At 41.8% G+C, this 25263-nt stretch overlaps 1 protein-coding gene across 1 annotated transcript; it reads right to left on the bottom strand.

Moving 5' to 3' along the window:
• Positions 1-1092: 1092 nt before the first annotated feature.
• Positions 1093-25040, bottom strand: LOC121371240 (axin interactor, dorsalization-associated protein-like). Its single transcript, XM_041496980.1, has 12 exons — positions 24927-25040; positions 22462-22591; positions 22041-22104; positions 21332-21385; positions 14421-14475; positions 13992-14082; positions 13095-13141; positions 11276-11404; positions 10605-10727; positions 9902-10019; positions 8866-8891; positions 1093-1153 (listed from the first exon to the last, which is right to left on the bottom strand). The coding sequence occupies exons 2-12, from the start codon at positions 22566-22568 to the stop codon at positions 1110-1112; spliced, it is 858 nt and encodes a 285-aa protein (XP_041352914.1). The 5' UTR covers positions 22569-22591; positions 24927-25040; the 3' UTR covers positions 1093-1109.
• Positions 25041-25263: the final 223 nt, after the last annotated feature.

The following is a 25263-nucleotide window of genomic DNA, read 5'->3' on the forward strand; positions in this document are numbered from 1 at the left end:
GTTTAAAATGTTCAACAATTCTTAATGTGGCACCACCAAAAAAACACATTTAAAATTTTACATATATTTATAATCCTATTCATTTCCCTAGCCATTAACCTCAGACTAACAAAAAACGAAAAACAACCTCAGACTAACAAATTAATCTTTATTTTTACAGATAAAAAAACACCCCAATTATCCTTGGTAGTAAAAGGCAGTGGGGGTGGGGGTAGGATGTAGCCCAGTGGCAAAACACTTGCCTGGTGCGCGGTCTGTCTAGCATAAATCCCCTTTGGTTGGGCCATTTCTCATTCTAGCCAGTGCAGCACAACTGGAATATCAAAGGCCATAGTATGTGCTATCCTGTCTGGGATGATACATATAAAAATCCCTCGTTACTAATGGAAAAATATAGCAGGTTTCTAAGACTATGTAAAAATTACCAAATGTTTGACATCCAATAGCCGTTGACTGGCCTCGGTGGCGGCGTGGTTAGGCCATCAGTCTACAGGCTTGTCAAGGCATGGGAATTTTAATCCAGATACTGACTCCAAATCCTGAGTGCTCCGCAAGGCTCAATGTATAGGTGTAAACCACTTGCACCTACCAGTGATCCATAACTAACCGGCGTGGTTAGGCCATCGGTCTACAGGCTGGTAGGTACTGGGTTCGGATCCCATTCGAGGCATGGGATCTTTAATCCAGATGCCGACTCCAAACCCTGAGTGTGCTCCGCAAGGCTCAATGGGTAGGTGTAAACCACTTGCACCGACCAGTGATCCATAACTGGTTCAACAAAGGCCATGGTTTGTGCTATCCTGCCTGTGGGAAGTGCAAATATAAGATCCCTTGCTGCCAATCGGAAAGAGTAGCCCATGTAGTGGCGACAGCGGGTTTCCTCTCAAAATCTGTGTGGTCCTTAACCATATGTCTGACGCCATATAACCGTAAATAAAATGTGTTGAGTGTGTCGTTAAATAAAACCTTTCTTTCTTTGATCCATAACTGGTTCAACAAAGGCCATGGTTTATGGTTTGTGCTATCCTGCCTGTGGGAAGCGCAAATAAAAGATCCCTTGCTGCTGATTGGAAAGAGTAGCCCATGTAGTGACGACAGCGGGTTTCCTCTCAAAATCTGTGTGGTCCATAACCATATGTCTGATGCGATATAACTGTAAATAAAAATGTGATGAGTGTGTCGTTAAATAAAACATTTCTTTCTTTCTTTCCAATAGCCGTTGATTAATAAATCAATGTGCTCTAGTCAAACTTTTTTATATTTAATAAAATGCTTATTCTCTTTTTTCCTGGACAAATTTTTCTGTTTCCAATTTTTTTAACTTAAAGATAAAACATAGTGTGTATTTCTCGTTCCAACCAGTGCACCACAACTGGACAAAGGCTGTGGTATGTGTTTTCCTGTCTGTGGGAAAGTGCATATAAAAGATCCCTTGCTGCATTAGAAGAAATGTAGCGGGTTTCCTCTGATGACTACAAGTCGGAATTACCAAATGTTTGACATGTAATAGCCAATGATTAATTAATCAATATGCTCCAGTGGTGTCGTTGAACAAAAACAAACTTTTAACATGGTGTCTAACTGAAGCAAACTAATGTTATTATTGTACCATAAGATAAACTAGCTCTATTGTACTATAACTTTAGCATTGTAAAGCACTCCCCATTTTGATCTCAAAGGGAGTAACCTGAGCTAAAATATTAAGCAGTAATGGAAATAAAAACAAAACATACATTTATATATATATATTTTTTAGAATATATATTTACAATATACTCATAAATACAAAATATAACAATGGTGTAAAAAAAAATAAAAAAATACATATAGTATATAAAATATTTTAAATATAGATAAGTAATTTTTTTTTATATATATATATATATATATATTTATATATAGTTAGGTGATATCAGTGTTACTGATGTAACACCGATATCACCTAACTGTACCAAGCGCCAGTACAAGACCTGAATTCTCAAAACTTTCTTGGTGACGCGATATAGTTGTCGAGAATTACGTCATACATCAACTAATGTTGTGACGTCATCAGTCGCAAAAGTTTTTAACAGTATTCGTTAATATTGCCTGAAGAGTGTGGTCATTATTTGACCATACGAAACAGAGCTGTAGCAATAAAACGATGAAGAACTACTGAAGTCTGGAATTATTTAATATATATATATATATATATATATATATATATATATATATATTAAAGATTTACAACAAATGAAATTCTGAAAATAATAAATGTTCTTTGCTAATAAAAAGCAGTCATAGTACATATTACAAAGAACAATGGCTGGTGTATTGTATAAAGAGTTAATAATTTGGTACTGATATGTAAAATTAATACATTGTTAATATATACTGGACACATTTGAGATTTTAAAATATTTTTTAAGTACAGATAAATATATTAATATTTACAAAGAATTTGGCATAAGTAATAATTAATGGTCCACTATAATGAGTTGTACAAAATGTCCCCATTTCTTTCTATTATATAATGGGTATCTTACAACTTAAACAGGACGTACTGGCAACTTTTATGATAAAACTTTCAAAAAAAAGTCTAATAATAAAAAAAATGAAAAAATCAACACAGAAAAAAGGTTACTGATGATCCTATATATAATAATTGCAATACAAAATGGAGAAAACTTCGAGTGTTTTCTCTTTTATACATACATTACCTGTCCTCAAACAAGGCCACCTCCCCCCCCCACGCAAGTGGTCTGGTCCGAACATCCCAACAGCCAATGGGATGGCCTAAATTCTTCTACTGCATACTGCTCTCTAGTTCCGGTCACATGACTGTAACTTCCTTCTTTTTCCCTGAGCGCATCGCACGGAGAACAGGAAGCCTGGGCAGGATGAAATCTTGAGGACAGGTAATGTATCTATAAAAGAGAAAACACTCCCAAGTTTTCTCCATTTCTTTTCACATTACCTGTCCTCAAACAAGGGCAGCATTCAACAGATGGTGGTGGGTGCCGAGATCCGTAGATGCTTGTGATAACTCCCCAAACCAGAAAGAGGCTGACTAGTGGAAGAATAAGGCCAACCTTGGTAAGCTCTCCTCCTAGGGATGCCCGTCACAGACCAATGCAGGTAATGTTCATAATAACAACCAGAATGGTGGCATCCATCAGCAGTGGCAGGTGCGGCTCCTAGAACAAAGGACCAGGAGGCGGTAGCCACATCTCGTGCTGGTTCTGACAGGGTGGGAAGACATAGCCACCAGGGATGCAGGTGTTAGGTAACCCTCACGTATTGAAGTTTTAGTAATAACAAGCGACAACCTAATGAGGTGCATCCGTCAGAACATTGAACAGAACAAGACCCCGAGTGTTTTCTGTCTAGTACACCAAAGAACTGTTAGTTCAATAACGACAACAAATAACCACATGCAGTGCAGGGTAAAGGTTATCGAGACAAAAGTTCTGGCACCAGTGCGTGAACTGTGCAAAAGAACAAAAGTCTAAGCAATCCTCACCTGTCGATTCGATGGACATCTCGGTATGCAGCCCAGAATCAGACCGACATCAAAGGCGACGAGGACGGCTTGTATTCAACAGAGTCTGTGCAGCAACAACTGGATCCAGATGATGGAACCCCTCAACGTCTTCTGTGGAGATATCCCTCAGATAATAGTTGGCGAAGATGGAGTCCATAGCCCAGAAACAACCAGTGATAATGTGCTGAATGGGTGTGTTGCAGTGCAGGGACATCGTGGCAGCATGCGGATTAGTAGCAGATGGAGCAGGTAAACCCTCCTTCTGATAGGCGGTCAGGATAGAAGACCGGATCCAGGTGGCCACCGTGTTCTTGGTAATATCCCTCAACCGACTCTGGTTACAGGAGAGGAAAAGTCTCTTGCGATGTTGTCGAAAAGATCTGGTCCTCCCGATGTACTGGTGCAGGGCTCTGACAGGGCACAATGCCAAGTCCTCAACAATAGAGGAGAGGGCCTGCACAACATACGAACGAGGCGCTTGGTCTGGTAACTGATTCTTTGCAACAAAGTTCATGAGTAGCCCCAAGTTGACCGCACGACGATCTCGGTGAAAACGTACCAAGTCCACATCACGAGCATGGAGTTCTGAGACACGGGCAGCCAGTTTCCGCGTCAAGTCTTGCAGGGAAGAGGATTCGCTCGGCTCATAAGGTGCGGTCGATAACACTCGTAACACCAGATTCAGGTCCCATCTTGGTGGCCGAAACCGGTGTACTTGATCTTCAAGGCGAAACCCTTTGATCATCTTATGGATCTCAGGAATACCCGATAACTTCGTTCCAGTAGTGACATCACGAACAGTAGCGATGACTGAAACGTACCCAGCGATGGTAGACCCCTTCAATCGTAAAGTAGTCCGCAGATACAGCAAAAAATCAGCAAGACGAGGTATCTGGATCGTCTGAGGTTTGAGTTTTTGCCGGACACACCATCGGTGAAAGCAAAGCCATCTGACGTTGTAAGCCGCAGTAGTAGATGATCTGTGCGCTTTCAAAATGGCCGCCATGGACTGCGAAGAAAAGCCTTTCTTCCTCAAACTCTTGGAGATAAAGTCCACGCGTGCAGTTGGAACAACTGCGGACGTGGATGGTATAGTCTTGACGCGGGATGCAGCAACAGATGATCCCAGTCTGGCAGTGGTAAAGGATGTGGATCGGCAATACGTATTAGATCTAGATACCACATCCTGGATGACCACATCGGAGCAATGAGCAACAGGCGACAATGGTACAGCTGAAACCCCTGAAGCACCCTTGGAAGGAGGATTGGTGGAGGAAAAGTGTATGCATCCAGCTGTTCCCAGCTGATGGCCAAGGCGTCGAGATCCAGAGCTTTGGGATCTGGCACCGGAGACACGTAAACCCTCAGCTGATGGTTGAATCGTGTGGCGAAGAGATCGATGTTTGGTGTCCAAAGTCTGTCGCACACCCATCGAAACGCTTCGAGATGGAGCATCCATTCTGTCGGCTGTGGAGACGACGGGCGAGACAGCGTGTCGGCTAGCACATTGGAAACCCCTGGAATATGACGAGACCGAAGTTGCAGCGGAATCTCGTCGACCAACTTGTAGAGACGATAAGTCAACTGCAGCAGACTGCTGGAGTGTGTTCCGCCCTGGCGATTGATGTAAGCCGCTGCAGTGATACTGTCTGTGGCTACCATGAGAGAGGCGCCTGACAGCATCTCTCGCCAATGAAGGATGACGTTGTAAACTGCCAACATCTCCAACAGGTTGATGTGTAGATCAGCTTCATCTGGAGACCACAGCCACCAACAGGGACTGGACTGCAGGGCGACTGGTAACCGGATCAGCAAATCTGTGTTATTGTATTGAATGCATGGATTCAGAAACAACTGGATACCGTGACCTCTAAGCGTCAAATGTTGCGCAAACATCAAAATTACTCTTGCAATGATACTTCATGAAACAGTAATAGAGTGATTCAGGAATCAAGACATCGGAAACAGCGACCCCGTGATACAGGCAAGAGCCAAAGACAGCGTAGCAACTCGCTATGCTATATGCCCGATATACGTGGAAGTGAAGCAACGCAAAATAGCAACTGGCTAAAATCCACGGCCGTCACACCACCCAGTGCGAAACATCAGCAGAGACAATCTAGACAGCATCGGTCACGAATGCTGGCGGTAACAACAGTGAGTGAGTTGATAAGCCGCAATGAACCATAGGAAAATGGTCACGGTAAAAACCCCGTACCACATAATGGCAACTGGATGACTTCCAGAACCAGCGGAAGTAGCGACTGTCTTGCATCGCCACCGGATATAGAGAACTATCTGCTGAATGTCGCTGAACCTTCCTCGAACAAGAGTCCGGACCAGTAGACTGTCTTCGTCACCAACCCGGAACACTTGTAACGTTGAACCCCTTCACGGCAAACAGCCGTATGTAGACCACAGGTCTGCCAAGATTACCGGCTTGTGCTGAAAGTCAAGAATGGATCGCTTCAGGCAAGTCGGTTGACGATAGTGTGCAATCGTAGTGGACATCGACGTCACGGAAGATATAAGGTAGACCAACATTAAAGTCGACGGCTGGAACAAGGCATATCCTCTGGCATCCTGCACATGAGGAGTTATGGTCACCAGGAAAACATCAAATAGGACAGCATGTACAAACATCTACCCTGAACTGAAGCCATCGACAGGACGTGCCAATCTGTAAGTTCTAGGAAGACGTCTGGTCCCGCCGGAAACAGTGTCATCCAAGGCCGGCGCCATACCGTTGAAGGATAGGTTGAAGACAGGATATGTTCGTTTTACCGAATGGGGAACGGCACAAACGAAGTCGACTCAAGTAAATCTCGACATCGGATCAGTCATCAAAACAGAAACCTTCTAGAATGGTGCCAGTGGATTGTGCAGTGACGAAAGCATATCATACACCGCAGCAATACAATCCGTCACAGCCATATGGGTCACTGCATCCGGATCTTCTATCACGGAAGGTGCCGACGCATCATCTGGAAAATCGCTCAGTAACCTGGCACAGGCAATTCAATCCAATGTACTGGCTGCAATCGGAAACACGGAGCCGGTGTAAACCCTGAACGACGGATCAGCTGCCGACTGGTGTGGACAGTACGATGTACACGGACCGGCAGGAGCCGGTGGAACCCTGGATGCTGTACCACATCGATTGATCACGGGACGACGGTACCGAACTGTGACCCGATGACTCAATCTTTAAACCGTGGACGGTCCTGTCTAGATCCCTCGGAGGCCTTGGAAGCCACATCAACTGAAGGTCGGCGCTGACGATCCGTGGAACCCGTAGGGAGCCGTACAGGTCGTGGGGAGCGGCCACGGTCCCGGCTCCGATGCGCCGAAGAGGACTTCCCTGCCGAAGATCAGTGAGCCTTGGAATCTGTGGAGTGTCTATCTGAATGAGTCGGCTTCTTAGAGGGCTGCGTAGAGACCGCAGGCCTGTCATCCGAAGTCTTAGGTATCGGTGGAGCTGAAGAAGCCGCACCCCCTGAAGAGGGGACTGGAACCGGACCTTGACCCCAAAACCGCCGGTTTGGGTATGGTCGCCATCGACGCCATTGTTTCTTGAAGCATGGACGGCAAAATGGAGCGTAATACTTCCGCCACGGAGTCTGCTATGGAAGGCGAAGATTCCACCTTGTTGGCCCTCGCTGACACCACCTTCAGGTAAGCCGCGAACTCGACATCTAATAACCCCGAACAAGGTTGCATCTTGAAGTAAGGGCACACAGAACACGACAACCCGGACATAAATCATGAGGGTCGCCGCCTGCAGTGAACTTCTTACAGCGTAAACACGCTCGTACAAGTCGCTGAACATTAACATCAGACATGATAACAATTTTTCAATCTGTGAAAGAGAAAGAAAAAACCAACCATGACACAAACACAAAGCCGGTCAACAAAGACGCCATTTGCAAAATGGCGTCCGACGCGACAACCGGCAATATAAACAACATTTCATGTAAATAAACGCTTGGAAAGTCAAGCAAAATAAGCGAAACGACACACGAAAGCTAGCGAAAACGAAGGTGAAAAACATTTCACCCAAACACGAATACAAAACCAAAGGCTGTATAAAAAAAGTTGACTCCAACAGAGCCAAGCAAAAGGACGTCCAGACCCTTTAGCGAAGAGAAAAAGAAGGAAGTTACAGTCATGTGACCGGAACTAGAGAGCAGTATGCAGTAGAAGAATTCAGGTAATGTGAAAAGAAATACTTTTACTTGTTTTTGGGTTGTTTTTTTAACTTATCTTGACATATAAATAAAAAAGATTATCAATGTAGTGTACATTTAAATATACTTTGTCAGTTTTATGATGAGAAATATATACGCTGTTACTAGTCGACAAACCAAATATTTTGTTGCAATACAATGATACGATTCACAGTATGAAGTAAACTTGTATTTCTGTGGTGTGTATGCTGTTCTAGCCTGAGTGATAAGGACCTTTTTTTCTTGTCATACAGTTTATCAATTTAACACAAACACTGACAATTACCTTTTTATACTTCACATAAAATGAATGTAGGAATATATTTTTACTTTTAACCTAAACTAAAAGTACTACAGTGAAACCTCTCAAAACCGGACCCTCTGTAAACCGGAATCCCCTGAAAACTGGACATTTTTCATGGGCCCTTTTCAAATATCTGTACACAAAAGAACCTCTCTAAACCGAATACCTCTTAAAACCTGATTTTTTACTTGGTCCAGAGGGTGTCCTGTTTAGAGGAGTTTCACTGTATTTGTGTTTCATATTGCTTTAGACTAGAACACAAATGATTGAGGAACACATATTGCTCTTATATATTACTCCCGACTTCTTTTGATTAATCCGTGTTTATTCTAAACACTCAAAATTCTACTCTCCACATTCATAACATCTAACACCAGTACTCCACAACTTATATATCAAGCGCCAAGATATCAGTTATCCTCTCTGGCAAAGTATATATAAAAAATTCCTTGTTGCTATCTCACATAAGTAACTTATGTGGTGACAGCTGGTTTCCACTTTTGACTCACAATAATCATGATTTATTGGGGTTGTTACACAACCAGTCATTTCTTTCATTGTGGCATAAACACTGATTCAGTAATGTATGTGCGTGTGGGTTATATTTGTTGTATCTGTGAAAATGTCCTTACAAGTAATTTGAAAGGCGAGTCTGGCAACCATGAGCTGTACCACTATTTTTTACACTGTGCCGCCCCTGTGTATAATGTTGAAATAAACAGTCAACATACAACAGTCAAGTAGCTAGGAAACAAGTGATAGCTTGAGATATAAATACAGTGGTTTAACTGTCAATAATCGGAGTTTCTTACGTTGACAATCAGTTGGTTTCTTGTACCTGAAAAAAAAAAAAAGAGGAAAAAAGGTTATATATTACACATTTCTACATATTAGCCTTCAAAAGATCCATTTTCTACCTAAACAATAAATTATGCTGCAAATTAAAAATATGGCAGCATGCTTGAACCTTGGAGAGGAACTACCAGTGGAATATAAACCTGATGAGTTATTGTGTCGCACGAATGCTCGATGAGGACTTTTGGGATGCCCACATGTCTTTGGTCTGTCACTGGAGCAACTAACCAGCACTACACCACTTCTGGGCAGCGGCTGGAGCAACTAACCAGAACTACACCACTTGTGGGCAGCGGCAGACTTCACCCACATCTTCAATCAACTTCATAAGATGGTGAACTTCATCTTCATCAACATTTCCTTGTGTCTCAGACTGGACTGGACAACTATGGCGAGGATGCGATATGTAGTAACACTAACATTGGGGAGTGTTTAGGGTGTAGGCTGTTTCAATACATAAGGCGAAAGGGACGGCAAGCCTCCCCCCTTCCCCTGGCACATCATGCCCTATGGAAATCCAGCCTGGTGAGCAAGTGAATACTTGCCTGGGTGTTGAATATGAAACCGGATTGGGTGCAAAGCCCACCCCTTTCCAAACATTCCTAAGACAAATAAAAGGAATTTTTAATAACTTTTAAACAAAACTATTCATCATTCCAAATTTGTTCAAAATTTTGATAATTTTCTCTTTTATGAATACTTAGCCTTCGTTTTTTTATAATTAAATCAAATTGTCCTCATCCAAAAGACCCACTTCCACCCTGGACCAAGCCACCTGTAATAACTAATATCAGAGGCAGGGACTTGGGGGGGACATGCCCAAATCTTGAAAGGTTACAGGCATGAACAAATTGTTTGGAGTTGGAGTCATGACACTCAGATGTACTCCATGAATACAATAATGTAGCTGTACAGAAGAAAAAAAAATGTATTGAGCTAACATCTGTATTTAAGAACATAAAATGATAGAAAGTTGATAGTTAATATTCTTACAGTTCTAAAAATACTGGTCCATCTTTGATCTCATCTCTTTCCAAGAAGGCCCAACACTTGGTGCTAATCGTCTTCTTTTGGGGTTTATAATGTTTCAGTTCGAAAAACACAGCAAAACCTGCAAAAATACTGTACTTCAGGCCTTGTCTAAACCAAATTCACTTGGTTGGTTTAAACAGTATTGGATTACATTCTAATGGCATAAACCACTTTGGGAAGACACAATCTGGTTTAAACACATTACTAAATGCAAGATTTAAGTAAAATTAAATAATAATATCGACCATTATGTTCTTCTTTAGCATGTGAATATTTCATAACTAATCAGATTTATCCATATCCAATTATCAATGACATCAAACCTAACACAGTAAGTATAATAATTCCTCGAGTAGTTCAATTTATTACTGTGTTTTAAGACTAAACGAGATCATATATATATATTTTGCCAAATGTATGCTGAAAAACATCTACTAATATTACTGCTGTATTTGTTCTAAATATAATCTTGTTTTAATAATTTGCGGAGATTTTACTGGAAATTTATTATATTACTGCTGTATTTGCTCTAAATATAATCTTGTTTTAATAATTTGCTGATATTTTACTGGAAATTTATGTTTAAAAGTTTGAAGTTTTATTAATTACACAATCTACAGTTTAAATATCAACTTTGATTTTCAAACCAGACATAAATATTTACCTGGGGGAAGGCTTTCTACCGTTTTCTGTATGTGAACATCAACATTGAAGAAAACACAAGAATCTGTTTTCTCACTAGCAGTGGGTGTATCTTGTCGTGCTGCCATGTCATACCCATTTGCATCTGAAGTCAAAAATACTGGATTACAGTACTTATATTGCCACATACAAAAGTATATAAATAAAATGTTATTCTTAACAGGGCAATATTATCAAAATATCTAATCTGCATTACCACATATTCAGGGGTAATATATTTATTAATTGTTACAAAATGTTTTTAATAGTAGTATTCATGGACAAATAATATGGTTGGCTCACATCCATAACATAAGACCCTTTGAGCTCAATTTTAAAAATGGTATTTAAAGTTTTTAATAGTACCGGGTGTTTAGCCATATATACACATTTTACATTTATTTGTATCTGAGACTTGAAGATATCTTAAATAAATGTGTAAGAATCACCTTTCATAAATTCAGCCCATTTTGTTTTCTAGTTTGTGTGTCCTTTGATCTGGTACATCATTTCTGATACCATACATTGGTTATTTGTAACTTGACACATGATTGCAGGCATTATTTATTTTTTTAGCATTGTTTCAGCAAATGCTATGGTCAATATACTGTGACTGATGATATTATAGTAGCCAGCCATCCTCACTTGATTTACCTTTAACAGACACTGTAATGAAGGGATCTATAAACTGAGATGTATCTTTCAGGGCAATCCTCTCCACCCGTATCGTCAACAATGTTTTACCGGCTATTGGCATTGGTTTCGGCAGTATAGTACCAAGTGCTGAAAAGAGAATGTGATTTTAGTAAATCCATAAAAAAAAATATTCAAACTCTGCATCAGTTCTCAACATTATATTGTTGCCAACAAGGAATAAACTTGAATTAGGTTACTGGTAACACATCAGAAGAGCAACTTTGGATAAGAATAAAAAGACATGCTTTGGCATGCTACAAATACATTACACTGTGTACATTATCTGCAGCTTGAGGTTTATTTTTAGTGAACACTAGCTAAATACACAGCTGTTCCTTCCAATATACAGTGTACCCTCGATTTATTGCCCCCTGATTTAACGCCAACCTCGCATACCGCCAACTTTCTTTAAAGTACCGTTTTCATTCATGTTTATTTCCCTCGATATAATGCCACCCTCGGTATCCGCCAACGACGTTTTTGAACCGAACTCCATTTAGCCATTATAATTCCCTCGATTTTGCTGCCAATGGTCTAGTCACAAAGCTGATTATAGTGACATAATTACTAGTGATCTGTTTAATGGGGAAATCCTAACTCCGTTGTACACTGGCAGTACACACTGAATCTGTTTTTGTTTACTGTGTAGCAATTAATGGATGTAAGTTCTAGAATTGTGTAGCCAGGCACGGTGTTTGTGTCCAATCAACACTCGGTATAGAAAGAACAGCCGCTATAGTGATCATGTGACAGAGGGGTGCATTAGATTCATTATTTCAATCGCGGATTGTTCTGTCGGGTCTTTGAAGTGCTGGCAACAACGACTCAAGTTTAATTAATAAACAAACTTGAGGTAAGTTTTATTATTCTCAAGCATATTTCGACCATGGCCTCATGTTAAGTTGCTATTTAGCTTTGGCATAAATGCGACGATACCGGTAACACATTTTATTACAGCAGAATGGATTTAAAGCGAAAACGTATCGTATTAAACGCGGTTAAAAAACAGACAAATTGTTCAGTACTCGAAGATAAATTCAACTAAAAGTCAACAAGATATAGCCAATCACTTTTCAGCGTTGTGACGGCATTCGTTTTGTGAAACATGCTTGGGATATCGTCAGTGCCACCACCATCAAAAATTGTTGGATTCACACAGGGGTCGTTCCTCGGGACCCTCATTTCCGACTTGCATCAAGCACCAGCCAATGAAACGACAGCGTTGCGAGATCTAGTTGGTGACGTCAAGGGCCGGCTTTCAATCGACGAACAGCTGAGAATGGATGTTGATGAGTTTGTCAACATTGACAACGAAGCAAAGACATTTGCTAATATCAGCGACGAGCAGATTCTTGAAAGTGTTAAACAGATTCACGATGAAACGACTGATGACCAGGAAGAAGAGTCCGCCGCTGAACCGGAGCCCATATATGTCATATTCTTGACATTCAGCAATTTGAAAAAAAAAAAAAGTTTGGTAGTAAACCCAAGGCACCCTCACTATACCGCCAACTCGATATAAAGCCAAATTTATTTTGGAACATTGGTTGGCGTTAAATCGAGGTTATACTGTAGTTTAATCTGTATGTTGACAATAAACTTTGATTGAGAGAATAAGAGAAAATACACGTTTCAACCACATGGTTATTTTTAATATTCGCTTTCATAGAATAGCACAGATTAAGATGTTGGAAAATTATATTTTATAATTGGCACATTTTACTGAGTACTGTAATACTGGTACACAGACAATAGATATTTAAAAACACATCATTACCTTTCTGAAAAGATGTATCTTCATCAGAAGAGCCATTCTGCAAAAGACTAAAATAAGAAATAAACCATACACAAAATAAGTCAGAGATGAAAGCATTTTATTTCTAAACTGCAATCTCAAACATACTTTACACTTTATTTAATCATTTGTTTACGTTATTTTTCTTTCCACAACATCCCATACTTGCAGTTGCTAATCTAAATCGAATAAAAATATTAACTTGCCATCAATGTTCCATCCATTCCATCTAGCAAGATTTCAGTTTTAAAATCTGTAGATCACAAAAATAGCCATGTGTTACAATTTCAACTACAAAACCCAGACTTCAAAAGATAAGCATTAGAAGTTATTAATATTGGAAATGTTCAGCACATTAAATGATCCTTTTAATTAGTTGAATGAAGCTGTTATGAAATTGTTTTTCTCCTCTAACACTCTAGACCAAACACCACAATCAGCATGCTTGACATATAATAGCTGTTTGTAAACAATGTGCTGAGGTAGTGTCACGTTCCTTTCTTTTATAACTGTACACACGTAACTGTCTCACATAACCCAGTGGTAAAATGCTTGGCTGCTGCACGGTCGGTTTAGGATCGATCGCTGCCAGTGGGACCATTGGACTATTTCTTGTTCTAGCCATTGCACCATGACTGGTATATCAAAGGTTGTGGTATGTGCTATCCTGTCTGTGGGATGGTGCATATAAAAGATCTCTTGCTACTAATAAACAAATGTAGTGGGATTCCTTGCAAAGAGTCATAGATCATACATCAAAATTATCAAATGTTTGACATCCATAGCCGACGATTAATAAATCAATGTGCTCAAGTGGTGTCGTTAAACTAAACAAACTTTAACATTGCTAGAAACTTGCACTCATAACTGACAAATTACCTGATCCTAGGATACTTGTGTGTTTGAATCTGAGCTACTGTCACATCAACAGGAAAATCACCTCCAGTCATCACTGCTAAGTTCTTCAAAGCTATGTGGAAAAAAAAAACCCAGTGAAATACAATGAGTTTTGATCACTAAACATAAAAACTTAAAGGAATTAACAGGTCAAAAAAGTGTTTCAGAACAAATAAAGTATATTAAGTATACTTCTATACTATGTATTATGATGATGTAGTATGTTTTGAGCATCTGTAACAGTGTGTACACTTCTGACATTTGTAAGGCAAAATACTTTTAAAATTCCATATGTCATGTCCAAGTTGTATATTATAAAGGTTATTTTACAAATTATGCCAAAAATTAATTGTTTGATGGGTTTTTTTGCAGTGTGACTTCTTGAAAATTAGCTTGAAAAAAATAGCTTACTTGACTCTAGGCACCGCAGGTCATCTAAAGAGACTCCCTCCACTGCTCCACGATGCTAACAAAAAATAAAAGATCTAAATAATTAAAAAGTCTTATCTCTCACAGAGCTTATTAATTTTGAGTTGATGGATACATAATGGACAAACTGATGAATGGACAGGAGACAGTCAAATCTAATGCTATATATCTGTATTTACTGAAACATTTATCATCTTATTGAATGGATGGATGGATGGATGGATGGACATATGTAAAGGCACGGGGGGAGAGGGCAAAAAATCCTCAAATTTGGGCAAAAACCATAGAGAAATTTGGGCAAAATGAGCTGGCCTGAAAAAATTTCACAATGTATTTTTATTATTCTACCCAAAACATTAATTGTAACCCATGTAAAATTGTGCGAGGCTTCGTTTGCAACCCTATATTGGAGAAAACTTGAGTGTTTTCTCTTTTATAGATACATTACCTGTCCTCAAGCAAGTTCACCTCCCGCCCGGGCCTCCCCGCTTCCTGTTCTCCGTGCGATGCGCTCAGGGAAAAAGAAGGAAGTTACAGTCATGTGACCGGAACTAGAGAGCAGTATGCAGTAGAAGAATTTAGGCCATCCCATTGGCTGTTGGGATGTTCGGACCAGACCACTTGCGTGGGGGGGAGGTGCACTTGTTTGAGGACAGGTAATGTATCTATAAAAGAGAAAACACTCAAGTTTTCTCCATTTCTATAGACATTACCTGTCCTCAAACAAGTGCAGCATTCAACAGATGGTGGTGGGTGCCGAGATCCATAGATGCTTGTGATAACTCCCCAACCGGAAAGAGGCTGACTAGTGGAAGAATAAGGCCAACCTTGGTAAGCCCTCATCCTAGGGATGCCCGTCACAGACCAATGCAGGTGATGTTAGTAACAACAACCAGAATGGTGGCATCCGTCAGCAGTGGCAGGTACGGCTCCTAGAACACATGGACCAGGAGGCGGAAGCCACATCTCATGCTGGTTCTGACAGGGTGGGAAGACGTAGCCACCAGGGATGCAGGTGTTAGGTAACCCTCACGTATTGAAGTGTTATAGTTTTTCAATAACAAGCGACAACCTAATGAGGTGCATCCGTCAGAACATTGAACAAAACAAGACCCCCGAGTGTTTTCTGTCTAGTACACCAAAGATCTGTTAGTTCAATAACGACAACCAATAACCACATGCAGTGCAGGGTAAAGTTTATCGAGACAAAAGTTCCGGCACCAGTACGTGAACTGTGCAAAAGAACAAAAGTCTAAGCAATCCTCATCTGTCTATTCGATGGACATCTCGGTATGCAGCCCAGAATCAGACAGACATCAACGGCGACGAGGACGGCTTGTATTCAACAGAGTCTGTGCAGCAACAACCGGACCCAGATGATGGAACCCCTCAACGTCTTCTGTGGAGACATCCCTCAGATAATAGTTGGCGAAGATGGAGTCCGTAGCCCAGAACCAACCAGTGATAATGTGCTGAATGGGTGTGTTGCAGTGCAGGGACATCGTGGCAGCCAAGGCACGGAGTTCATGCGGATTAGAAGCAGACGGAGCAGGTAAATCCTCCTTCTGATAGGCGGTCAGGATAGAAGACCGGATCCAGGTGGCCACCGTGTTCTTGGTAAGGTCCCTCAACCGACTCTGGTTACAGGAAAGGAAAAGTCTTTTGCGATGTTGTCGAAAAGATCTGGTCCTCTCGATGTACTGGTGCAGGGCTCTGACAGGGCACAACGCCAAGTCCTCAACGTCCGCCGGACCAACGATAGAGGAGAGGGCCTGCACAACATACGAACGAGGCGCTTGGTCTGGTAACTGATTCTTTGCAACAAAGTTCATGAGTAACCCCAAGTTGACTGCACGCCGATCTTGGTGAAAACGTACCAAGTCTACATCAAGAGCATGGAGTTCTGAGACACGGGCAGCCGTGGCAAAACCGAGTAAAAACACCGTCTTCCGCATCAAGTCTTGCAGGGAAGAGGATTCGATCGGCTCATAAGGTGCGGTCGATAACACTCGTAACACCAGATTCAGGTCCCATCTTGGTGGCCGAAACCGGTGTACTTGATCATCAAGGCGAAACCCTTTGATCATCTTATGGATCTCAGGAATACCCGATAACTTCGTTCCAGTAGCGACATCACGAACAGTAGCGATGACCGAAACGTACCCAGCGATGGTAGACCCCTTTAATCGTAAAGTGGTCCGCAGATACAGCCAAAAAACCCAGCAAGACGAAGTATCTGGATCGTCTGAGGTTTGAGGTTTTGCCGGACACACCCTCGGTGAAAGCAAAGCCATCTGACGTTGTAAGCCACAGTAGTAGATGATCTGTGCGCTTTCAAAATGGCCGCCGTAGACTGTGAAGAAAAACCTTTCTTTCTCAAACTCTTGGCGATAAAGTCCACGCGTGCAGTTGGAACAACTGCGGACGTGGATGGTATAGTCTTGACGTGGGATGCAGCAACAGATGATCCCAGTCTGGCAGCGGTAAAGGATGTGGATCGGCAAGACGTATTAGATCTGGATACCACATCCTGGATGGCCACATTGGAGCAATGAGTAACAGGCGACAATGGTACAGCTGAAACCTCTGAAGCACCCTTGGAAGGAGGATTCGTGGAGGAAAAGCGTACGCGTCCATCTGTTCCCAGCTGATGGCCAAGGCGTCGAGATCCAGAGCTTCGGGATCCAGCACCGGAGACACGTAAACCCTCAGCTGATGGTTGAATCGTGTGGCGAAGAGATCGATGTTTGGTGTCCAAAGTCTGTCGCACACCCATCGAAACGCTTCGGGATGGAGCATCCATTCCGTCGGCTGTGGAGACGACGGCCGAGACAGTGTGTCGACTAGTACATTGGAAACCCCTGGAATATGGCGAGCCCGAAGTTGCAACGGAATCTCGTCAACCAGCTTGTAGAGACGATAAGTCAACTGCAGCAGACTGCTGGAGTGGGTTCCGCCCTGACGGTTGATATAAGCCACCGCGGTAGTACTGTCTGTGGCTACCATGAGAGAGGCGCCTGACAGCATCTCTCGCCAATGAAAGATGACGTAACTGACAACATCTCCAACAGGTTGATGTGTAGATCGGCTTCATCTGGAAACCACAGCCACCAACAGGGACTGGACTGCAAGGCGACTGGTAACCGGATCAGCAAATCTGCGTTATTGTACTGAATGCATGGATTCAGAAACAAACTGGATACCGCGACCTCTAAGCATAAAATGTTGCGCCGACGTCAAAATTACTCTTGCAATGATACTTCATGAAACAGTAATAGAGTGATTCAGGAATCAAGACATCGGAAACAGCGACCCCGTGATACAGGCAAGAGCCAAGACAGCGTAGCAACTCGCTACGCTACATGCCCGATATACCTGGAAGTGAAGCAACGCAAAACAGCAACCGGCTAAAATCCACGGCCGTCACACCACCCGGTGCGAAACAGCAGCAGAGACCATCTAGACAGCATCGGTCACGAACTCTGGCGGTAACAACAGTAAACGTCAGTGAGTTGATAAGCCGCAATGAACCATAGGAAAACGGTGACGGTAAAACCCCCGTACCACGTGATGGCAACTGGATAACTTCCGGAACCAGCGGAAGTAGCGACTGTCTTGCATCGCCACCGGATATAGAGAACGATCTGCCGAATGTCGCTGAACCTTCCTCGAACAAGAGAATATCGGTGCACGGGATCTCAACACAAGTGACCGGACCAGTAGACTTTCTTCGTCACCAACCCGGAACGCTTGTAACGTCGACCCCTTCACGGCAAAGAGCCGTATGTAGACCACAGGTCTGCCAAGATTACCGGCTTGTGCTGAAAGTCAAGAATGGATCGCTTCAGGCAAGTCGGTTGACGATAGTGTGCAATCGTAGTGCACATCGACGTCACGGAAGATATAAGGTAGACCAACATCAAAGTCGACGGCTAGAACAAGGCATATCCTCTGGCATCCTGCACATGAGGAGTTATGGTCGCCATGTACAACATGTACGCTGAACTGAAGCCATCGACAGGACGTGCCAATCTGTAAGTTCTAGCAAGACGTCTGGTCCCGCCGGAAACAGCGTCATCCAAGGCCAGCGTCACACCGTTGAAGGATAGGTTGAAGACGGGATACGTTCGTTGTGACGAATGGGGAACGGCACAAACGAAGTCTACTCAAGTAAACCGACATCGGATCAGTCCTCAAACGGAAACCTTCTAGAATGGTGCGAGTGGACTGTGAAGTGACGAAAGCATATACACCGCAGCGAGACAAACAGTCACAGCCATGTGGGTCACTGCGTCCGGATCTTCTATAACGGAAGGTGCCGACGCATCATCTGGAAAATCGGTCAGTAACCTGGCACAGGCACTTCGATCCAATGTACTGGCTGCATCGGAAACACGGACCGTGGACGGTCCCGTCAGGAGCCGGTGTAACCCTGAACGCCGAATCAGCTGCCGACTGGTGTGGACGGTACGATGTACACGGACCGGCAGGAGCCGGTGGAACCCTGGACACTGCACCACTTCGATCGATCACGGGACGACGGTACCGAACGGTGAGCCGATGACGCAATTTTCCAATTCGTTACAGGGCTCCATCTGCTTGCTGGAACAACGATACGCACGGGCCAGTTACTGGTAGCCGTGTAAACCGACGGGGGGCCTGTGGCAGCCAACGATCGAATGCCGATATCTGCCGGTGGAACCTCCGTGGCGATCATCGAACCCGGACCCTTCTTGGCTGAAACCGGTGGATGGGCCAGCGGCGGTAGCATATCAGATATGACAGCCAGACAATCCCTCAGTGACAAGTGGTCCGCCGCATCCAGATCTTCCAGCACCGCATGAACCGATACATCATCAGAAAGTCACGTAGCACCCGTGAACAGGCCAGTCGCTCTGGTCATGGCCCGATGGAGATACCGGAGAACCGGACCGTGGGCGGTCCCGTGTGGATACCAAGGAACGGATGACCACATCGTCGTTGGATGTGGCAAGGATGGCAACATGTCGTAGACAGCCGCCAAGCAATCCCTCATAGTCATATGGTCCGTAGAGTCGGGCTCTTCAATGACAGATGCCGCAGGCGCTTCATCACCAAAGTCTCGTAGAACTCGAGCACAGGCCAATCGATGTACCGTAATGGAAGCCGCTGGTTAAACCGGACCGTGGATGGTCCCGTCTAGCCCTCGGAGGCCTTGGAAGCCACATCAACTGAAGGTTGGCGCTGACGATCTGTGGAACCCGTAGGGAGCCATACAGGTCATGTAGAACGGCTACGGTCCCGGCTCCGATGCGCCGAAGGGGACTTCCCCGCCGAAGATCGGTGAGCCTTGGAATCCGTGGAGCGTCTATCTGAATGAGCCGGCTTCTTAGAGGGCTGCGTAGAGACCGCAGGCCTGTCATCCGAAGTCTTAAGTAACGGTGGAGCTGAAGAAGCCGCACCCCCTGAAGAGGGGACTGGAACCGGACCTGACCCCGAACTCGCCGATTTAGGTAAGGTCGCCATTGACGCCATTGTTTCTTCCAGCATGGTCGGTAGAATTGAACGTAAGTCTTCCGCCATGGAGTCAGCAATCGAAGGCGAAGATTCCACCTTCTTGGTCCTCGAAGATTCCACCTTCTTGGTCTTCGCTGACACCACCTTCAGGTAAGCCGCGAACTCGACATCAGACAAGCCCGCACAAAGGTCGCATCTAGAAGTGAGGCCACACGAACACGACAACCTGGGTCGCCGCCGGCTAACTTCTTGCAGCGTAACACGCTCGAACTAGTCGCCTGAACATTATCAGATATGATAATAGTAATTTTTCAATCTGTGAAAAGAAAGAAAAACCAACCATAACACAAATACAAAGCCGGTAAATAAAGACGCCATTTTGCGTCCGACACGACAACCGGCGATATAACAACATTTCATGTAATTAACACTTGGCAAGTCAAGCGAAATACGCGAAAGACATATGAAAGCTAACGAAAGCTAACGAAAATTAAGGTGAAAAACATTTCACCCAAACACAAAGCCAGTCAACACAGACGCCATTTTGCAAATGGCGTCCGACACGACAACCGGCAATATAAACAACATTTCATGTAATTAAACGCTTGGAAGTCAAGTGAAATACGCGAAAAGAACATACGAAAGCTAATGAAAACGAAGGTGAAAAACATTTCACCCAAACACTAATACAAAACCAAAGGTCTTATAAAAGTTGACTCCAAACAGAGCCAAGCAAAAGGACGTCCAGACCCTTTAGCGAAGAGAAAAAGAAGGAAGTTACAGTCATGTGACCGGAACTAGAGAGCAGTATGCAGTAGAAGAATTTAGGCCATCCCATTGGCTGTTGGGATGTTCGGACCAGACCACTTGCGTGGGGGGGAGGTGCACTTGTTTGAGGACAGGTAATGTCTATAGAAAAGCTGTTTGGCAGTAATGCTAATATGAATAAATGTTGTTTTCCAGATTTTGGCATTTTCATTTAATTCGGACAAAAATCAGCCTGCCCCCCTTACAAAAATTGAAGCCCATATGCCTATATGGATGGATAGATGAATGGATGGGACAGGATGTGCTATGATGGATATGATGTTATGTGATGTATATATGTAAAAATGAGATGGGATGAGATGGGATGGGATGGGATGGGATGGATGGATGGATGGATGGATGGATGGATGGATGGATGGATGGATGGATGGATGGATGGATGGATGGATGGATGGATGGATGGATGGATGGAATGAGACTTAATGGTTCATTAAGTTAACTGCTATATGGTTGTTGCACCACCTGTTGAAAATGTAGCATAACCAATGATGTGACAAGTGTGTAATGGTTTCAGAAAGTCATAATCAGAAGAAAAAAACAACAAAAACTTCTGTCCAGAATCTCTGTACCTGCAGTGACTTGCAGCGAGCATCTAGACAGACTGTGATCTTGTCAAGTAGTTTCTGGGAAAAATCAATAAAAACACATTTAAACAATAATGACTCGGCTGTTTCAAGTAACTTCACAACAAAAGCTATACAACTAAATATAACAAAACATTCTATAAGTAACAAGAGCTAGATTTCCCTAACTTGAATACTTATGTCTCACACACTTGATCTTTAATATTACAGGACCTACAGTACTGTCTATGATCTAACAATTACTAAGTAATTAAATAGACAAATTCATCTTTGGATTAGTATTTGGTATCAAGTAGCATTTTTACCCTCGGATTCATCCCTCATGGTTAATAACCAAACCTTCACAGAATAATTATCTCATTATCAACAAGAAAGAAGCATATAACACAACAGGAAGGAAATGTTTTATTTAATGACGCACTCAACACATTTTATTTACAGTTATATGGCGTTGGACATATGGTTTAGGACCACACAGATATTGAGAGGAAACCTACTGTCACCACTTCACAAGCTACTCTTTTCGATTAGCAGCAAGGGATCTTTTATATGCACCATCCCACAGACAGGATAACACATACCACGGCTTTTGATATACCAGTCGTGGTGCACTGGCTGGAATGAGAAATAGCCCAATGGGCCCATCGACGGGGATCGATATAACACAACAGAAAAATATGTGTAGTGAAGTCACCTTCTGTTCATCTGTGAAGAGTGGGTGATCTATTGATGCATGCTGGTGAAGCTGTTTGGATAGCCTGTGAGAACAACATATTAATCAGTGATTATCAGGAATAGCTCTCGGTGAGCAGAAAATGTTGCCAACTTGTCTAAATAAATTTGAAAAATAACAAACACCCAGTTATTTTCTAATAAAATAAAAATTAAAATATTACATGAAACTTATTAAAATAAAATTCGCCAATTATTTTTAAAATTTGCAATTGGCAAAGTTGATGAGTGCCAAAGCTAACCCTGATAATAATGGATGGAATACACATTGGAATGAAATATCATTTAACATTTTATTAAAATTGTAAATATAGTTCAATATGGATTTATTTTCTATAATGTTTACTTGATCAATACGGTACTATAAAAATGTAAAGAGATACTTGTTATAATGTTCGGCTGCTTCTAGTGGTTGTCCCCAGGTATCAAAATCAATAGCTTCCTTGAACAACTCATGCCACTGCACCACCAAACTGTCTTGGTCTTCCATTGTAACACTGCTACATGTATCTGCTGAAGAAAAACTAATTTATTGTCAAGTCTGTGACTATATACCTTTAATATTACTGTTTTGTAGTAACTAGTTCCAAAATGGTTTATCAGTTTCTTCATCTTCTTTTTAATTGGAAAGATTTCGACATGTTACCCCCCCCCCCCCCAATTATATTGATTCATATATAAAGAAAAAACTCACCATAACCCAAAAATTAACCATATCTCTAATTTAACAATAGATATGTTATCTATTACCAACTTTCCCCAGCATTTGCCATTTTGGTTAACAGTAATACATCCCAATTCAACAGTTTAGTATTTTACTGTAATACTTTATATGGATCGTATTAATAATACAGTGGAATCATAGTCACTTCGTACCCTAGTCATATCGTACCACACCATTTCGTACCATGCTGCCTGGTCATTTCGTACCCTAGTCATTTCGTACCATTTCAAAAAGTCATTTCGTACTGTAGTCATTTTGTACCATTGTGAAAAGTCATTTCGTACCCCAGTCATTTCACACCCAAGTCATTTTGTACCACAGTCATGTCATACCAGTAGGCCTATATAGAAAACGAATCGACCATAGCATAAATGCAGAGTTGTTTTGTTATTTTTAAACTTTATTGGGACAGTTTGAAATCCATAACACGTTATTATGCAGCATATCGTTATTGATACCCATAATACCTGTCAACTGCCAATCTAATTAAAATGAGCTCCACTATTACATGGTAGACACAGTAGAGCTAATTTTAATCAGATTGGTCAACTGCTATTTCCATTTTACCTGACAAGAGCCGTATTTAGTATTTACTACTAACTGCCAACTTCGATGTTTTGTGAATTGGCTCCAGATAATTAGTCTGACTTTCAAAAACAACAAGACAATATAATGGACCATGTTTATACAAAGATGTATAAAGTCAAAACAGAAGTCAGTTGCAGGAGGTGTTTGGAAAGAAATGTTTTATTTAACGACGCACTCAACACATTTTATTTACGGTTATATGGCGTCATACATATGGTTAAGGACCACACAGATTTTTGAGAGGAAACCCGCTGTTACCACATAGGCTACTCTTTTATGACAGGCAGCAAGGGATCTTTTATTTGCGCTTCCCACAGGCAGGATAGCACAAACCATGGCCTTTGTTGAACCAGTTATGGATCACTGGTCGGTGCAAGTGGTTTACACCTACCCATTGAGCCTTACGGAGCACTCACTCAGGGTTTGGAGTCAGTATCTGGATTAAAAATTCCATGCCTCGACTGGGATCCAAACCCAGTACCTACCAGCCTGTAGACCGATGGCCTGCCATGACGCCGGTAGGAGGTGTTTGCATCTTATAGATGTAATTTAATGTTATTTTGTAAACGACACTACTGGGGTGATTGTTATAAATTGTTATGCCATGGTACGATATCACTTTCAGTTATAGTACGAAATGACCAAGGTACAAAATGACTTTTTGCAATGGTATGAAATGACCTGGGTACGAAATGACCAGGGTACGAAACGACCAAATTAGGTACGAAATGACTATGGTATGAACTGACTAGCAGCCATACAGTGAAACTCTGCTATAATGACCATCTACAGGGTTTAGTCTTAATTTACTAGGGTTGTCCTAATACCAAATTACCAATATTAATAATGATGTTTGATACATATTACAAGTGTATAGTTAACCATCCGTTGTCAACATTACAGTGAATTGACATTTAAACTGAACTGCAAGAAATATCAAGTGTCAAGCCTACTTCATTTATTTGTAAGCCTGGACCTGTTATTTACTTAGTTATTACAAAATAAGGCCTAAAAAAAATATATGTTTCCAGTTCTCGATCTACTCTAATTTTATGTAATGGAAAAAGTTCAACACATACCAAATATCTATAACAAACGCTCTAAAGACTAACACTAACCATTGAAAGGGAAGTACGGGTCAAACTCATGCCACCAAAGGTAATCCAATAGCTGATGATTAATAAATCAATGTGCTCTAGTTATGTCATTTTGAAAACAAAAGAGAATTTTTTAAAATACCTTTACAGAGTCACGCTTCACAATAATTGGGCTATTTCTCATTCCAGCCAGTGCACCACAACTGGTATATATATCAAAGGCTGTGGTACGTGCTATCCTATCTATCCCTAGTGGGCTTCCTATTTAAGACTATATATCAAAATTACCAAATGTTTGACAGCCAACAGCTGATGATCAACTGGTGGGTGTTAACCAAAACTGTTGAAAACAAACTTCAAGTTTCTTAAATAAATTAAATATAAATTACCAATGAAGAAAAAGAAATGCAGTTTACAAATAAAACGGTATAGTACTTACAATAGAATTGGTTCCATAAAAAAAATAAAAAGCATAACACGTATATCAAACGTGAATTTGTTTTATCTTTTAATTTTGTAATCTGTAAACAAAACAAGACGGATGGAAGCAGCCATTTTGAAAAAATGTCTACCATAAATCATTCCAGTTTGTTGGAAAATAATATAAATGCAAAAATCAATACATATATTCTAAATGAAACGAAATTGAAGATGTAATGTTGAATGATGTCAGACCCTAATCAAATATTGTATAAATCATGCATGCTTCTTAAATTGTGTCGTAAAAGTATGACGAATTACAAATACGCATGCGTGTTCGACAGGTTCTTGAAGAC

Source organism: Gigantopelta aegis, chromosome 4 (assembly GCF_016097555.1).
Source record: "Gigantopelta aegis isolate Gae_Host chromosome 4, Gae_host_genome, whole genome shotgun sequence".
NCBI classification, from domain to species: domain Eukaryota; kingdom Metazoa; phylum Mollusca; class Gastropoda; order Neomphalida; family Peltospiridae; genus Gigantopelta; species Gigantopelta aegis.